The 17,842-nt window shown below is 44.7% G+C and overlaps 1 protein-coding gene across 8 annotated transcripts in view; it reads left to right on the plus strand.

Annotated features, from left to right (window-relative positions):
• TSC2 (tuberous sclerosis 2) overlaps nt 1-13,243 on the plus strand; it is a 35,022-nt gene extending 21,779 nt beyond the window's left edge. For 3 of the 8 annotated variants that reach the window (XM_010570469.1, XM_010570470.1, XM_010570473.1), the window contains 12 exons: nt 981-1,196; nt 2,870-2,938; nt 5,132-5,292; nt 5,652-6,154; nt 6,986-7,061; nt 7,948-8,034; nt 8,270-8,456; nt 9,547-9,686; nt 9,896-9,974; nt 10,693-10,784; nt 11,070-11,168; nt 11,542-13,096. In XM_010570469.1, coding sequence (XP_010568771.1) covers nt 981-1,196; nt 2,870-2,938; nt 5,132-5,292; nt 5,652-6,154; nt 6,986-7,061; nt 7,948-8,034; nt 8,270-8,456; nt 9,547-9,686; nt 9,896-9,974; nt 10,693-10,784; nt 11,070-11,168; nt 11,542-11,709 — 1,877 coding nt within the window. In that variant the 3' untranslated portion in view covers nt 11,710-13,096. Of the gene's footprint in view, nt 1-980; nt 1,197-2,869; nt 2,939-5,131; nt 5,293-5,651; nt 6,155-6,985; nt 7,062-7,947; nt 8,035-8,269; nt 8,457-9,546; nt 9,687-9,895; nt 9,975-10,692; nt 10,785-11,069; nt 11,169-11,541; nt 13,097-13,217 lie in introns of those variants that run through there. The other 5 variants (XM_010570471.1, XM_010570472.1, XR_774544.1 and 2 more) reach the window with 4 other exon arrangements.
• The last annotated feature ends 4,599 nt before the right edge of the window (nt 13,244-17,842 follow it).

Genomic DNA, 17,842 nt, shown 5'->3' on the forward strand with positions numbered 1-17,842 from the left:
AGCAGCTGTATAGTTGTGTCTGCTGCTAGGGTAGAAGTAATGACATGTTCAAGGTCAAAATTCTTGAATACTGGTATGTTACACAACTGTCGTGGTTTAACCCCAGCCAGCAACTAAGCACCACGCAGCCGCTCACACACTCCCCCCCCATCCAGTGGGATGGGGGAGAAAATCAGGAAAAGAAGTAAAACTCCTGGGTTGAGATAAGAACGATTTAATAGAACAGAAAAGAAGAAACTAATAATGATAATGATAACACTAATAAAATGACAACAGTAGTAATAAAAGGATTGAAATGTACAAATGATGCGCGGGCCAATCGCTCCCCCCCCGCCGACCGACCCCCAGCCAGTTCCCGAGCGGCGAATCCCTCCCCCCACTCCCCAGTTCCTAAACTAGATGGGACGTCACATGGTATGGAATATACTGTTGGCCAGTTTGGGTCAGGTGCCCTGGCTGGGCATGAGAAGCTGAAAAATCCTTGACTATAGTCTAAACACTACTGAGCAACAACTGAAAACATCAGTGTTATCAACATTCTTCACATACTGAACTCAAAACATAGCACTGTACCAGCTACTAGGAAGACAGTTAACTACATCCCAGCTGAAACCAGGACAACAACATTAACAGGGAATTGTCTATTTCAGCTGAAAGTTGCTTCATGAGAAAATAACTGACCTGGTATCATTAATTAAAATACCTGAGTGTTTTGGATTCCTTTGGGGAATCTGCTGTAGTACTGAGTTACCAAGGATGGTTTTTGAAGAGCTTGGGGTGCAGTACAGAGCACTGGGAGCTACTTACTGAAAATAGGAAATTAATCAAGTGATTCTGCCAGATGTCAGGAGAACTGAGAACTTGGTTTGTTTTGATTTTTACTTGCAAAATCCAAAACAATTTGTGTTTTTTTCGATGTGAGTTGTAAACTTTCTGGAGTTGGAAGTACTTAATACTGTTCCCTAATTTTGTCTTACCAGGTAACACAAGCTGGCTAATGAGTCTGGAGAACCCGCTCAGTCCATTTTCTTCGGATATTAATAATATGCCCCTGCAAGAGCTCTCTAATGCACTCATGGCTGCAGAGCGTTTTAAAGAACACAGAGAAACGGCTCTGTATAAATCCCTCTCTGTCCCCTCCTCCAGCTTGGCCACCGGCACAGCCAAACCATCACTTCTCCAGCGTTCCAACACAGGTGAGAGATGTCAAGCTAGTAGTGTGTCCAGATAGCTGTCACTAGCCTATTTAAAGTCTGTTGAAGTGACTGCAAGTCTTCTAGAACAGTAAAGTTAGTAGCATGAGGGATAACATAGCAATGAGAAGGGGAATCAGTTCTTGTCCCTGGAAGTTTGCAGTGAAAAATTCCCTTCCTCCTTGCCTCTGATGTTCCACTGGAAAAGTACCTCTCTTTCTTAAAAAGAAGAAAGAGAGGAGTAATGGAGCTTCTTTGGAGGAGTAATGTGTTTCATGCTAACTGTTTCCCAAATGAAAATGTACAAAGTCATGGACCTTTTCCCTCTTCCACTTGTTTTGGGGCTGATCTGGGCATCCCACATGTGGATGAATCTTCCCATGCAGTGTTTCCATTTCCATTTGTCTTCAGTATGGGAGTTCGTGTTGGACACTAAGAGCACTAAGTTCCTGGGAGAATGGCCGATTACAAACATTGCCAGCCAGGGTCAGTTAATTGCCACCATCTTTTAGAGCATGAGATAGCAGAATGCAAATCCTGTTGGCTGCAGATATATTCACCTCATAAAAGGACTGTTTAGCCTGCAGACTGGTGCAGTTGAATCACTTGAGTTGCTTTTGATGGCTTTATAGTGGCCAGGACTTTTCACTATATTTAGTTTGGTGCTAGTTCACTCCAAAAGAGCTCTTAATGTTGGGAGGTTAGTGTTGACCAACAGATGAACTTTTTAAAGCTTTATGTAATCCCTGCTCAGAGCTCTTATCAACAACATCTAACACTGAGGCTCTTGGCACTGCTAGCACTGTCAAAACTGAGCAGTGGTAATAGCAGACAAGGCTTTTCTGGGAAGGTGGCATCAATGGTATGGATTTTTTGGAAACTGGTAAAAATGCTAGTTTTCAGGTTTGTCTTAAACAGGGCAGGATATGATTTTAGGATTTCAGAATGTGTAAACTCAAAATTAGAGTAAAAATCAAATTATCACCTATTAAAAAAAAAAAATTAAATTCTTATCCATGAACTTTTATTGACTCCTACAAATTTGTGGTATTAGGTGCTAACTGATTAGTTGAAAGAAGCACTGACCTGAATGCAACTCCTGTGGTAGACTGAGAAAATAATTTTGGCCACATTCTTGTTAACACAACTTCTACAGTAGACTTGCTGGAGCTGGCTGGTGAATGAATGTTTTGAAGAAGTTTTGCTGTTAGACTGTCATATGCATGTTCTTCCTCTTTAGAGGTTAAAACTATGTGAATCTTTATCCATATTTCTACTCTTCAGACTCTTCTGTGGGTTTAAAAATTATCTTTTGCCAAAAGTGTGTAGCTCAGGAAAAGCTCAGACTGGTTTCCTGTGTGTGCTAGGACATCACTAAGGAATTTTCTGTTTCTAAAACTCAAAGATGCATTCTTCAAAGAGAGCAGTTCGAGCCTGCATTGTTTGAATGCGTTTATGCCTCCTTACACATGTTGAGACCTTGTACCCTTAAAGTATCCCTTTGGCATCTAGTGAGCTTATCCCAGCTTGTTCTTTCCTTTGTTTTTATTTATTTATGTATTTATTTTAAAATAGGCTCTTGGTTACATTTTAAACTCTGTGCTTTTTAATTTTTTTTTTTTTATATAGTCTCTCCTTCCTTTTGATGTAGCTGCTCACTTGATTTCCCTTTGCAGTGGCCTCTTTCTCTTCCATGTACCAGTCCAGTTGTCAAGGGAAGTTGCACAGGAGCATATCCTGGGCAGGTATATTTATATATCTTTAAGGAAAAAAAAAAAAAAAAAGTATTGCCATAGAAGAACACCTCTGATTCATAGAAAATGTATCCCTCATACTTCATTTTCCCCTTCCATGTCTCCTGTCTGTACCCAGTCTCATTACTCTCAACAAATGGGATCTTGACTAGCATGAAGAAGTCCAAGCCAGATCCAACATTTGCAAGTGCAGACAAGTTCTTAAAGCAACTTTTGTTTTAGCTGGGGTGGATTGTGAGTCATGAAGCACCGTGTTAAATGACCTGTCAAAATGTCTGAGTGGCTTGATTAATTGAATTATTTATTTTCAGCTTCATTTTACAATTGGCTTTGTGTTCTGCTAAATGTAAAAGCTCCCACTTTTGAGAATAGCATAGTATGCTACAGGACAAGCTAGCCTGAAATGAAGTCCCATGCTACTCAGCCCACAGGAATCTGTCAGAATTGGACAGAGAAAAGGTTAAAGGAGCTGATATATATATCTGATATACATATAAAGTTTGATGTTACAACGGATGCTCGTTAAAAGCTTTTTACATAAAAAAACGAAGAAATAAATTTCAGGGGGAAATCTGCTAAATTCTAGCTTTCTGGAGGCTCTATAGTAGTGTAAAATCTTCCTCCGCTTCAGTAAAATTGACTTTGTAATTAAATGAAGTGGAGATCAAATTGCATACCTTATGAGCACAACACCTGCATTGCTTTGATAATCTGCAGTGCTTTGTGATTTTAATTAGAGGGTTGAAATGTCTTTCTGCCTTCTTTCCTTCACTGGAAAATTCTCTGTAGAGCAGCAGGGTATTCTTAACTGCTGGTTGTTGTTGACGTAGGCCTCTTAAAGCAACACAAAGATGCTGCAGTAAAATATTTTTCTGTACTTCTCCTCTCTGCTCCTATTATTCTCTTCCCACCTAAAGAATAATTAGTGAGTGCTCGCATTATTTAAAAACACCAGCAATCTTGGCAGTAGTGTAAAAGCTAGGGAAGCTTGGAAACACTGGATATATGCAGGTGTGTTCTGGCTTGGACAGCTAACCAGATCAGCACGTTGTTTTGGGTTTTTTGTTTTGTTTTGTTTTTTAGAAGGTATGTGTGTGCAATGCTAACTCTTAATTGCTTCTTTGAAATAACTTTGGTCCTGCGAGCTGAAATCAATCCAGGAAAAGCTGCTTTAGTGATTTTTTTTTATTATTATTATTATTATTATTTTTATTTTTAATTTTGCTGATTTTCTTTATTTTTTGTGTGTGCCAATTTTTTTTTTTATTATTTTACTTTGGAAAACAAATCTTGGCCTTTCAGATTGGTCTTCCAGTCCCTTGTGTGCGTAATGGGAAGCCTCCTGTTCTCCAGCCTTTTCCTCAGGACAAAAAATCAAGGCCAAGAGGAGCCTTTGGTCAGACTCATCCCCGTGGTCAGGGTCACTGCCTGGAGTAGAGACAAAGTTAAATGCTGTGATAACCTCCTCCACTGTAGGCAGGGCTTCCAAGGAGCTTTCTTGACAGTGTGGTTTCATTAACTGTTTGTCTGATCAGATGCCACATGCAGGTTTCCCAGTATTGCTGCAGCGCATGTATTACTCTTGCTCTCTTGTCCTTTCATAAGTCTAGGGCTGAATTGTTTTACTTCTACTGAGACATACTAGGAAAACTGCCAAACTGCAAGTAAATGGCTCCTAGTAAAATTTCTTATCTCCTTCTAGGCCACTACAAGGCACAGGAGCATTGCATTTCAATACAAGAAAAACTTACTTTTTTGCACACTTGCATAGAACTGATGTCATCATTGCCTGGATAATGATAAACTTTTAATGCCAGTCTTGTACTTTCTTACATCTCTGTAGTTCCTGTCTGTCCTGATAACCGAGCATTGATGTACAAGGTCCCATTTCCTCATTCTGTCCCCTGCTCGTTCATCAGTAACAATTGGAAACAACTGCACTTATTTTGACCAAAGCAGACGCAGCTCTTTGCTGTGAGGGTAAGGTGATCAGTTATTTTATACAAAAGGGGAACCAGGAGCAAGTCTGACATGACAAGAAATCAAAGAACCAGAGCACTCATTCAATATGGCCTTCCATTGAAATCCCGTAGGGAAAAGGCTGGTACTTCAGAGGAGAGGATGGGGGCCTGCCGGTCTGTACCTCTCTACAGACTTCAGTTCTTCTGCCTTGTGTCTCAATAGAATCAGCGGTGGTGCTGGAGGAAGGGACCCCGTTGGAAATGGAGCTAAAGGAAACTGAGTCCCCAGCTGGGTCTCCAGAGAGTGAAGACATTGAGACTTCATGTTCTGAACAAGTCCTGAGCGAGGAAAGGTTTGGTAAACCCCAGGAGTCTTATAGCAGGGTAAGAAGAAACAGGTTATCCAGTTCTGTCCTGTATGACAGCCCCATCTGTAGACACACAGGAGAATTGTCTGTGCTCAGAAGAGTCCCTCTTGGTGTCCTCTGAAAGAACTCGCTAATGATACCAAAATGCACATGCAGTCATGATTGAGAGTTTGGATGGCTTGTGAGGGACTGCATGCAAAGCAGCAGCAGTAAATACCTGTTTTCTGCAGGGTCCTCGATCTGCATTGCTTTGTACTTGGCACCTTTCTGCTCATCTTTCACTGGAAGTGTCAGGGGGTGCCTCGAGCGTTACTGTTGTCAGCTTTTATTTTGCATATCAGGAAAACTGTTCATCTTTGTTTCTCCCTCTTTAAGTCCTCCTCAACCTCCAGCCAAGAAGAAAAATCTCTGAAGTCGGAAGACCTGGTGGAGGGTGGAATTCCCATTGGGAGAGTCCTCCCATCAGAGGATGGCCGAACACTGGAGGAGCTTTCCTTCCAGCCATCCCAGCCGCTCAGCAAGTCGAGTTCTTCTCCCGAGCTACAGACACTGCAGGAGGTCCTCAAAGATGCAAACGGCAGAGAAGTAACAAGGAGGCTGAGCACAGAAGTGAAATCAAAATCCCAGTCTGGGAACCTGGAAGGGGAAGGGCTGGGCAGTTGGCTGGGCAAGGGGGAGGATGCCAGAGTGACTGGGTCAGGCGGGTTGGATGGCACCAGTCCTGTCACCTCGCCTCGCTCTCCCTCTGGGCACCGGCCCCGGGGATACACTATCTCTGACTCAGCCCCATCAAGGAGGGGAAAAAGGATTGAAAGAGATGCCTTCAAAAGCAGAACAGCAGCCTCCAATGCTGAGAAAGTACCCGGAATAAACCCAAGGTGGGTGGAGGGGCTTATCTGAAGCTAGAAATGGTGAGCTCAGAATTGCTGCAGCCACGGCTGGATTCGTTCAAAGTGGTCTGCTGGTTTTGTGGGATCTACAAAACAGTATCTCATTAAAAACAAAGATTAATTACCTGTTTTTGCAGGAGCTAATACCAACATGTTGAACCCACTACCACCAAATTAACTTTGTGATTTGGGAAATGGGACTCAAGTGGTGAAAGAAATAGATAAATAGTTTCCTTGTGTTCTTAATCTATCCCAATTTAGGGTCTAAATGCACATGTGGCTTGAATGCAGGTCACGTAGAGTTAATTTTGTTGTGAACAGGATGAATTGCTAGTCTTGCAGTTCAAGAAATATAATGTGCAAAATGCTAAGAAGAAGGAAAAGAAGGGGTTATAATAGTTGCCTTTTGAACTTTAGATATTGGTAGTTGCCCAAAATTGCATTATGAGACAATCTTCATCTTATTGAGGGCAGGTAAAGTGCAAATGTCTGTAAAATAATTTCTCTGCTAGCCTAGAAATACCCCCCATAGCTGTGAGGTTGGAGTGCATTCCTACTCCTCCATTCTGCATAAAGATTGCCTTTTGAACGGGGAATTTGTGCAGCTTCCACTGTTTGACATAACCATTGTTTTTTATGACAGGGGTCTATTACAAACTGCAGGTAGTCTAGGCACCTAAAGTGTCTCTAGAAGATGAGTAATACTCTGTTAGCATTTTAATTGCTCCTTTTATTCTGTACATAACGTTCTTACATACAACATATCAAAATTGTATTATTTTTTTTGAAAATGGGTCTTTCCCCCCCCCCCCCCCTTAGCTTTGTGTTTTTACAGTTGTACCACTCCCCATTCTTTGGCGATGAAAACAACAAGCCCCTTTTGTTGCCAAATGAGGTAGGCAAGTATTTTTTTTTATTCTTGTTAATGTTTCTAACCTCTTTTTTTTTTTAACATAAAATGATAGTAATGAATGTCTGGCTTGGTGCAATTTAAAGGTGTTTCCTACCAACAGTGCCACAGATGGGAGATTTTCTGTACCCCAATCCTGGTGGCTCCCACTTTATGGTTCTGGATTGAATTTAAGATATTGGGATATTTTGCTGGTGCTGTTTCAGAATCCCAGCCAGAAGGCAGGATGATTTGTGGAGTTTTGTTTTTTGCTGGTAGGAGTGCAGGATGAAAATGGTGCATTAGGTGATATTGGCAGAATGTCACTAGACAAACCTGTCAGCCCTGCGTATAATTGGGAGTGGCCAAGAAGCTTTCTGTGGTCATATGAGAAATTAATCATAAACTTCCTGGAGAAGTAGTGCTGGAACAGGGTTCTTGTGAACTGAGCACCGCAGACCTGCTGATAGTTTCCCCTCACTTTAGGTTTGGGTGGTTGGGCAGTAGGGAGCCTAGGTGAGATGAGGTGCTAAAAATGTTCTTCAGAGCAAGAGACGTGATAATTTTTCATGCCTGAAGTTTAAATGAAGATACGATGTAATTTGTCATGGCAAGTGCATCTAACCCATGCAGTTTGCCAGACTAATCTCATCTGAAGTATAAAACCAAGAAAGTGTGGTGACAGATGCCATATAGCACTGCTCTGTACCTTGGACTGAGGATGCACTGTGCCCTTGCAGAACAGAGTAGGGCAGCATTCATTAAGGAAGACACTAGCGAAGGTCAGGAATCTGTGCTTACTTTGTGCTGTCATTGTTCTGAAGGGTTTCAGGGAGGGCAGTGGGTGTGTGGAGATAAGTTTTTAAAGATGTGACCAATGTTTTGATTGTAGACGTTTGAAAGATCAGTGCAGCTCCTGGATCAAATTCCTTCTTACGACACACACAAGATTGCAGTGCTCTATGTTGGAGAAGGCCAGGTGAGTTGTGTGTAGATGCATTAATCCTTTAATAGTTACATCTCAACAGAAGCCCAGGCACCACTCCAGCTCTGAGATTTGTCCTGCTCCTGCAGTTGCCTTGCTTTTCTTTAGTTTCTTGCACTAAAAATCCATGCCCGCGGGAAGCCCTTCTAGGAAGGTAATAACCTAATCACTCATGCTGATTGAGTGCTCTTAGCATTCAGTGTGGGACTCCCATGTTCTTATTTCCTAGAGCAACAACGAAATCGCAATTCTGTCAAATGAGCATGGATCCTACCGCTATACAGAGTTCCTGACTGGGTTAGGGAAGCTCATTGAGCTCAAAGACTGTCAGCCAGATAAAATCTACCTTGGTGGCCTGGATGTGTGTGGGGAGGATGGACAGTTTACCTACTGTTGGCATGATGACATTATGCAAGGTAAGGTGGCTCCAGAAGTTGGAAGGATAGTCTCTTCTTATCTTAAGACTGACCTGCCTTCTACAAACTGTTTCCTTTACAGGGATGTAGTAAAAATGACCTGGGGTTCTGTTCTCATCCCCTTCTCTCTCTGGTATCTCTGCAAGCCATGTGTTAAAGTTTGGGAGAGTTGCATACCTGCCTTATTTAAGAAAAAAAAAAAATCACACTACTTACTTTTAAAATAGTCTGCTCTATTAAAGGTTAATATGGTTTGGTGTAGAGGTTTGTAGAATAAGCTATTTGTTCTTGAGCTGCTATGAAGCCTGTTAATTGAGGGTAGTGTGTACATGTCAAAACTCTGCTAATCATTTCTCTGTAGAACAGTATTGAAAGCAGGAGGGTTGCCATTACTGTGGTCATTGCTAATTGAACTGTAGCATTACCCAGCTCCTGCAGCATCACCCAGCTCCTGCAGCATCAAGCTGTGCAGATATTGTTCAGGATCCAACAAGCTATGATGAACTTCCCAAAATTTTTCGTACACCTGTGTGCATCCCAATCATCATACTTAGTCCAGTTCAGCTCAATTAGGGGAAGTCCTGGTTTAAGCTATTTAACTCTTCCTCCTCAAACCAGATTCTACTTGCCATGCTACTGTGGTCATGGGAGAAATACCCAGAAGCACTCTGCAGTCCCCTGTTCATTTTCTATGAACAGATAGATAGCTACCCCAGCTTGATGAGGACACTTCTTCTAGTATACATCAGGCGCATGCTGAAAGCCAGGCCTTTAATTCACTTTGCTGAGCCTGGCGCTAGAGAAGACTCTGCAGGGGAGTACCTAAAAACTGGCAAGAGCAGAGCTTTCAGAGGCTGCCTTTTTGCTGGCCTCTGCACTCCATGCTCCCGGTACCATTGGAGCAATCCAGTGGGACTGGATTCAGCTGTCACAAATGGGGACAAACCTAATGAGGGAGCACAACTCATATTTTTTATTATTGGGGTGCTGGTACTACTTTGTCGTCGAGACGAGTGCTACATGTTGATCATTGCTGCTTGCAGCACTGCTTTCCCAGGCCAACCTAAGGATTTTTCTGTTTCCTCTTCAGCCATTTTCCACATTGCTACTCTGATGCCCACAAAGGATTTGGATAAATATCGCTGTGACAAGAAAAGGCACCTTGGGAATGATTTTGTTTCTATCGTTTACAATGATTCTGGAGAAGACTTTAAACTGGGAACAATAAAGGTACAAGATTTTACTTGCGGGTGTGTCATAAAAGAGGCATGTGGCTGTTTGTAAAACCTTAATCTCATGTGTGTTATCTTAGCAGTGTTGAGATCATGAATGGAGGTTATATGCCTTGGTGGGTTCACATGTGTTAGTTTATGGCATTCACAAGAACTACAATGGCTGCCAGTAAAATGTATATGACTATTTTATTGTTTTCTCATTAGGGTCAGTTCAATTTTGTGCACGTTATCATCACACCACTTGACTATGACTGTAACCTGGTGACGCTGCAGTGTCGGAAAGGTAGGAATCTCTCCAGCCTTTGTTCTCAGTCTTTCCTGTATCAGTGGTGCATAACTGCTTTCACTTTGCAGTGTTTTTGTGTTTCAAAAGTAAAAACTTCCAGGAGAAACTCTCTGAAACCAGTTTGCTGCCCAGTTATGTCTGGATATGTCCTATTCATGTATCTTCCCCAAGACAAAAGGTATCTTCCCCATTGTACCTCTCATACTGTCTTCAAGCTTAGGGCAAAGTGCCAGCAGAGTAGAGCAGGTCCTTCCAACGATTGCTTGAGAATACTGGAGGAGATATGAGGTGGAGGTCCCTGTGGCTTTGGCCTCTGCTGTCCTTCCCAGCACTGCAGGACCCGATACTTGGAAACTGATCATGGGTCCATGGAAGTTCAGCAGTGCTGGTGCAGTGATCTGCAGGGGTGTTTGCTTTCCTCTTGCCAAAGGGGCACTTCTGGGGTGTTTTTTGCTCACACTTTGGTTCATGTGATAAAGAGCCCAGCAGGCTCTCCTCAAAACCTTTATGGAGCAGCCAGAATTTGAGAGCCAGTTGTGTTAAGTTGCAGTGCAAGTTCTGTTACAGTTGGAGCTGTAGAGCTCGATGCGAGCTTCTGAGATTCTGTGATGCAACTCCTCAGGTTTATATTACTTATCTGTTTAGTAACTGGCAACCTTTGGCTTGTTCTTAACTGTCTTACAATAATTTTTTTTCTTCTTCCTTTCAAACAAAGACATGGAGGGTCTCGTAGACACGAGTGTCGCTAAGATCATCTCTGATAAGAACCTGCCATTTGTAGCCCGTCAGATGGCCTTGCATGCTAACGTGAGTACTCCTGAGCTCCCAGAGACCTTCTGTCTTTCAGCTGGTGTCTTGGTCCATCACCAGCTTCCAAGGAAATGAGTAGGGCTTGCTAAAGCAAATAAATATGTTTTCTGCTTCCGTTATTGCTGTCAACCTTTAAGTCAGAGTTAGCACGTGAACAGTTATAACAGAGCTGTATTTCAGTTGCTGTCAAACTGTACTGAAACATTCTATTAATTTTATTGTCATGGTTATATTAATGTGCCTCCCCTCTTTCCCTGCTTCTCCCCACCCTTCCCAAATTAGATGGCTTCCCAGGTTCATCACAGTCGATCAAACCCTACTGACACCTACCCATCCAAATGGATTGCAAGGCTACGTCATATCAAGAGACTAAGGCACCGGGTAAGTAAAGCTGTCTGTCTAAGTGTTTAGAACTGGGCTTTATCTTAGAACCTTATTACAAATAAGGCACAAAAAATCAGCTATCAAAACTTGCTGAATAAGAGGAGTATGTGTATGAAGGTTAGAATCCAGCTCTTGTGGGAATGCTAAGTGTAGCTATGTAGGTCTGGATTTCCAAACAGCTTCCAAACAGCTTCCCTGGCAGCAAGGGGTTTGGGAACCCTTATACCTGGACACAGAGCTGCACCCACGTGGCACTGTGATAGGGATGATAGGACAAGCTGTCCTGAGTAACCTGTCCTGCCCTGCCCAAATGAAGAGTGAAAAGAGTTTCAGAGAGAATGGAGCTCATCTGTTCTTGTTTGACTTTCAGCTGCGTGAAGAAACCCAGTACCAGACTCCTGGCCTTCCCCTGCAGATGCATCCATCTGCTCCGACAAAGCCCCCTCCCCAGATCCCTCAGGACCCTCCACCCACCTATGAGACTGGACAGAGGAAGCGGCTGATCTCCTCAGTGGATGACTTCACAGAGTTTGTGTAGATCCCAGCGGGTCGGCGTGTCTGCTCTGGGACAGACAAGGCAGCGAAAGCGTTTTACCTGCGTGCTGACTCCGTGCGGCTGCATGGACATACAGGAGAAGGGTTTGGCAGGCACAGTGTGGCTGTGCTGCTTGCATGTGGACTCGGCATGGAACCGTACCAGGAGCCTTGAATGTTTCACTGCCTCAGCCTGCCACTGTTGTCTGATGAGGACACTGTATCCCCAGCAGATGCTCTGAGAGGACCAATTCTATGTGTTTTGTTTTTATTTGGTTTGAGCTATTTCAAGGCTTCCATCTCTTGATGGGATCTTTCTTGCAGAACCTTTCTTGGGATTCCTTCTACACCAGCGTCTGGTAGAAGCAGACAAAGTATGATGTTCTGCAGTGCATCATGTAGTTGGAAGGTGCAGGAATTGTGAGAATTTTGACCACTTTATTGGGAATGAAATATGAAGTACTGAGAATCCAGTTACTATTTCTAAGCACCGTGGAATCCCAGCTCCTCTCCAGGCCTCGGTGCCTCTCAGCACTCAACTCTTCAGGCTCTCAGACTTGTTCTGCTGCCAGCTCCTGGTAAGAGTTAATTTGTGTTCTCAAGTGACCTGTCAAATGTGCTGCTTAAATTCCCAAGGATTTGTCTCCATTTTAAGAGATTCACAGCAAACCCTCCCTCATTCAGCAGAAATGATTTTGCTACCAGAACTAACACAAACCACAGAGGTGGATGCCACTCACTGGAGCAGCAGAATGGCAGAGAGCTGGGCCACGAATTACTTGTGATGAACAGTCTGACCCACCAGGCTGACTGCAAGGATTTAGCCAGAGGCCAGCCCTGGCTTCTAGGTTCAGCTGCAGATTTTCCACTAGTTGCAGCGATGCTGGGGGTAACTCTTGTCCTTCTCTGTGCACCCTGTAAATCCTGTTTTGAAAGACTGTTGACATGTTTTGGGGCATCATCTCTGAATGAGTTTTGCCTGTTGCACTAACGCATAGTGACAGTCTCTCTCCTGGGACCTCGGCTGTTGAAGTGGTTAACAGGCGGTCCTTTCAGTGCAGGCATGTACAGGTGGAATGGGATTATGTAGCCCATCTTGTGGTAAGATGGTCATCAGACACTACACTACCCAACTGGGAGAAACCATGTAAGCTGGACTATACTGTGAGTACTTTATCTCCTGCATTGTCAATAAATGGGAAGTGTGGCTTTTTGGTAACAGGTAACAGCAGCGCCCTTGCAGTGGAGATGAAGACAAGTGCAATCTGCACATGGAACTGTGAAGTGACAGGCGAGGGGACAAAAGTGATGCTACTAGCTTGTGCAGGGCTGTTTGGGAACTCTAAGTGTATGTTGTGTTTTGAGTGTTTATAAGTCGTAAAGGAAATAAAATATTTGTATGATCAGTGGGTTCTTGCTGGCCTGGGAAGATTCAAACTGTGTTTCATAATAATTTAAATTCCTTCCTTCTTTCCCCTTTCAGTTTTCTGATCCATATGGCTCATATTTCAGTAACTACCAGCTACACCTCCAAGTTCTGGACATGGTGTGATACCTGGCTGTGTTCCAGTCCCTGTGCTGGGGATGTTCCCTCTGGTTCAGCTTCAGGTAACCTCTGCAACGGGAAGGGCTTTTCTGCTGGCATTTCCCACCGCAGGTGAGCCAGAGCAGCTTGCTGTGTTTGTGCAGCAGCACCCTGGGGCTGAGCGAGCCCTTGTGCCATACTCTGCCTTGGTTGAGCCTCCTTTACATTGACGGCAGGCCCTTCACTGACAAGCTGATGTTGTTAATTACAGCCCAGAGCTGCCCTAATAGGCTGGCTGATTTAAGAAACCATCCTGTAGTTCTGCAGGAGACCTTAATTAAAACTCCAGTCACAGACAAAGAGAATAACAATGGGGTGGGGAGGAATGTCTGTGGACTAGCTCTGAGTAGCGCTGCTTTGCCCCTGTGCCTTTGCTGAGCTCTCGCTGGTAGCAGTGAACAGGCTGGAGTGAGCGTAACAGAAGCACCAGAGCCAGGTCATAGCAGTCATCTTTTATTTGACCTTGTCATTTTTTAAGAAACATCCCCACAGTTACAAAATACGATATTTTTGTTTGCAGTGAAATGCTGACCAGACAGTAACAGTTGGCATATTGGTCACAATCATCTGTTCCTTTTTTTTAAAAAAGCACTTACATAAGAAGTCCCTCCCTCTCCCTTTTAAACTAATGGATAGGTTTTTTTATTTAAGCAGCTTGATACTGTTGCATCTTTGTGAGACTTAAGACAATAAATAAGAAACCATCTCTTGGTGACTACAAATACAGAAATATACATTCAGGAGTATTTATTGGCTAGGGCTGCAAGTCAAGTTTATTGCTGTCGGGGGTATAGCTCCATGACTGGTAATTCTGGCTGCAGCTAAGTTCATGTATATGCAGTACTTTAGCTGGGACAATGAAGGAACCCTGTGAGTGTTGCTATAGTTTGTACAAATAAATGCTGCGATGAGAACTATGATTGCTTGAAAGCTGTCAGTGGTGCCACCACGCACATGGGCCTTCGCGGAGGTGTTTGGCTTTTCAAGAAACAACTGTGGGTTCCAGAGCTGCTCTCCGTACTTCAAATGAAGGAAAGAAGTAGGGCAGTTGTCTTATCCTGTTTCTGCTCCTCTTTGATTAGAAGAAGCACTTGGTAAGTCACACGCATCAAGTCACACTCACACACACGCAGAGCAAGCTTAGAAGGAAACAGGCACTTGGGAACAAAAATCCTGACGCTTCAGTTGGGGAGCATCCTTGTTACACTGCCTGCTCGCCTCCTGTTAGCTTATTAAAGGCTGTTCTGAGCAGTCGGGTCTCTGCTTGCCACTGCCTCTTGCCTCTGTCTCTCCTTCCTGCACTTAACTCCGATTAACAACCTCTTTTAAATAATCATACTCAAGCTGTGGGGGCAGAGAGGGGCTGAGAACTGAACTTTGGCTTTTGAAGATGCAAGAGCTTTCCAAGACCTGCTTGGTTCATTTTATTCACTGAACATTACTGCATGGCCCTTGGGGGTGGCTGGATCTACGCATGTTGCTCCACTGCAGCAGGAAAGGGATGCACAGGTGCAGCCAGGTGTGGAGCTGGAGGTTAAAAGTGGCAGTTTTGGTGCAGTTATGCTTAGGCGATCTCCCATGTAAGAACCCAAAATACAGTAAGAGCTGGTGGCCCACCCAGCAGCACATGCCAATGACTGCTTTCCTATAGTAACCCTCCTTTGTCAATCTCTCTGCTGGTCTGCATGCTTACACAGCAGTGTTAGAAAATGAGCAACTTGCTTTTGTCTTTGCGGGTAGTTGCTGTTTGTGCAACTAAATACTTCTCCGGCGCCTTTCCTTTTGAGGCATAGCCAAAGAGTCAGAAACTTCTGTCTTTACAGACAGAAGTAGAACAGAGTTCCTGAGTTTCACCCAGAGCCTGTGCTTCTCTCACCAAACAGGGTTTTGCTTTATAACTGCATCCTTCCTAGCCCCAGGGAGGACACGCCAGAGGGGCAACGAGCTTAGGAGCTGGATGTGACTGCAGATGTGTGCCCAGCGCTATTATCAGCGCTGCAGTGCCACAGCCTAGGTATCCTGGTACATCTCACAGCTGCTCGTTTTACTGCCTTAGGGGTTTTTGGACATGGCTTGCAAGGCACTTGCACCAATACTGCACCTGTCACCAAAAAAGAGTCACGGCCATCTACCAGAGTTGAGCCTGGTGGCTGTGCTGCTTGGGTAAGTAAAAGGGACCAAAAACTACAAGGCCAGTAGTTTTAATCTCTGCCTTGAAAACCAGTTTTAGAACCAGAAGCTTTCTGGGGAGGATGGAGCCATTTGTAAAAGGAGTAACAAATCACGTCTGTACAGTTCACAAAGCTTACTAACATCAGCACCTGAGCCAGCACTGGGCCCTATCCCTGGCCTCTGCAGCCCTCACTGCTGGTTCTACCTGCTCCAGGCACCTGCTGCTGCCGCGCTGGAATCCTCCATCTCCAACTACTGCCACTGAACTCTAGGCACTTCTCTGTCATCTCCTCTTCTACCTGCCTTGCCTTCCCATTACGACAGCTTCATGCTTACTAGTATTAGTTTTCTCCCCTCTGCACTTTACTTCCCTCTGCACTCATCTGCTCTTTCAACAACCTCTATGGTGACCAACAACCATTGCACTAAGTGATCTTCAAGCTACACCACGCTTGTTTTCTCCTGCCCGCATCCTTCTGCAACCTTTCCACAGTGTCTATCCTTCGTATCAACTGAGTTTTTCAAAGGTAACTTACACCAGTCCCAATGCCATCACAAAGAGCACCCCTGTGTCCTCCTGCGTCCTCCTTCAGTCAGCCTTAAGGGACGTGGGCAGGCGCCTGGAGCCAAGGAAGCACAGCTGGAATGAAATCATATTTAAAAGTATCTAACACAGCACAGCAGAAGTGCTGGGAGCTGGACGGGGAGACTCAGGAGGTGATGTGATTAGTAATGGAAGTAAGTGTCCGCGCAGACCCCTTGCTTTGCCCAGAAAGGTCTCCCCTGCCAGGGGAAGGGGACAGATGCTGCCAGGACCACCAGCATCAGAGGCAAGATGCAGTCTAACGCGAGGCACCCTCCGCTGCGGCACTGCCCGCCTGGTCTCGCTGCCTAATGCTTCCCTTCGACCCTCTCGCATTTCTAAAGCGTGGAGCAGGTTCTGGGAACACACCAACTAGCACACTGCGGGGCTTTCCCTCCCCTGCCACGCTCCGCTCCACCGGCAGCGACTGGCCCAGAGCCAGCCCGGCCGAACCTCAGCTGGGAGGAGAGCACACGCACCACATGCACACAGACACCTAATACTTTATATACACGGGACATTCCCAAGAAGAAGCACTTAATACATCCTTTAAATAACTCTGACAATAGTATTCTGTCTCCTATCTACATGTTTCAAACACGTTACCGATGCTATGAAAATATAGCAAACATACAAAAATATATACATTTAAAAACAAAACATATAAATTACTTACAATATACATAACGTGAAATGGGGATGATGAAGTGAAGGCAGCCCTTGGGAAGGCTTCAGCCACTGCTCAGCACCCCCCACGCTGCGAGCAGGGGGTGCCCCACGGCGCAGCCCCTCCCCGGCCGGGCATGGCGAGCACAGGCCAGCTGTAGCCCCGTGCACGGCGAGTCCCGGGGAGCTGCGGGGTGGCAGGACTGGAGGGACCCCGACAAAAGCTCCGTTAGGGCTTCACCTGCCTCCCCCGACGCCTTTGTGCTTCTCGTAGGAAAGATGCCAGGAGGTACCGGCCCGGCTGCCTCAGGCTGGGGCCTTCTGGGGGCTGCAGTCACTTCACCAGCACTTGCTCATTTCAGTTTATGATTTAAACCAACAAACAAACAAAAAAAAAAATACTGCTTTTTGTGATATATTATCCCGTTCTTGTTAGATCGCATGTGTCATTGTTAGCCGAGGAAAGCAACATTTAAAGTGCTGGGCAGTACATACGAACAAGTAAACCAAAAAAAATACATATACTTACGTCAATACATTCCTTGGATTAGAAAAGCCAAGCAGCCAGCAGCACCCGCACCCCGTGGGCCACTGCGTGGGGGGCGAGCACTGGCAGGCAGGGGCTGGGTGGGGGACCGCAGCGAAGCCAGCACGTTGGCAACCCCACGCTCAGAGACGGCTGAAAGCAGCCCGAGGTCTCCACACCCCTCGGGCTGAGCTGCTGCTCTTTATCCCCTCCGAGCCTGGCCAGGTAGCAGGGCTGGCAGCTCGCTGCAGCTTGCAATGATGTCATTTGTTTTAAATATTGGATTTCTTTAAATACAAATAATAGTACCAATTTCTGGAAGATAAAAGTAGCCAATACTGGAAATTAACTGATCTGGGTGTAGATATCATTTATCTATATCTATATATATTTATGCTTTTAAAAAAAAAAAAAAAAAAAAAAAATTGGTTAAATATCTTCTCAAAACCTGTAGCTTTCCTCCACAGTGTGACTGGTCGACAAAAATCCAAGACTCAGTTCAAACCTTCAAGGCCTGGGGCTCTCCTCTCCCCCTTTCCATCCGGCACAGCCAGCGGGGAAGGGAGGTGAGCTTTGTACCGGTCACCCTGTGCCAGTCCCCAGTA

The sequence above is a fragment of the Haliaeetus leucocephalus genome, unplaced genomic scaffold (assembly GCF_000737465.1).
Source record: "Haliaeetus leucocephalus isolate CR32 unplaced genomic scaffold, Haliaeetus_leucocephalus-4.0 Scaffold295, whole genome shotgun sequence".
Taxonomy (NCBI): Eukaryota; Metazoa; Chordata; class Aves; order Accipitriformes; family Accipitridae; genus Haliaeetus; species Haliaeetus leucocephalus.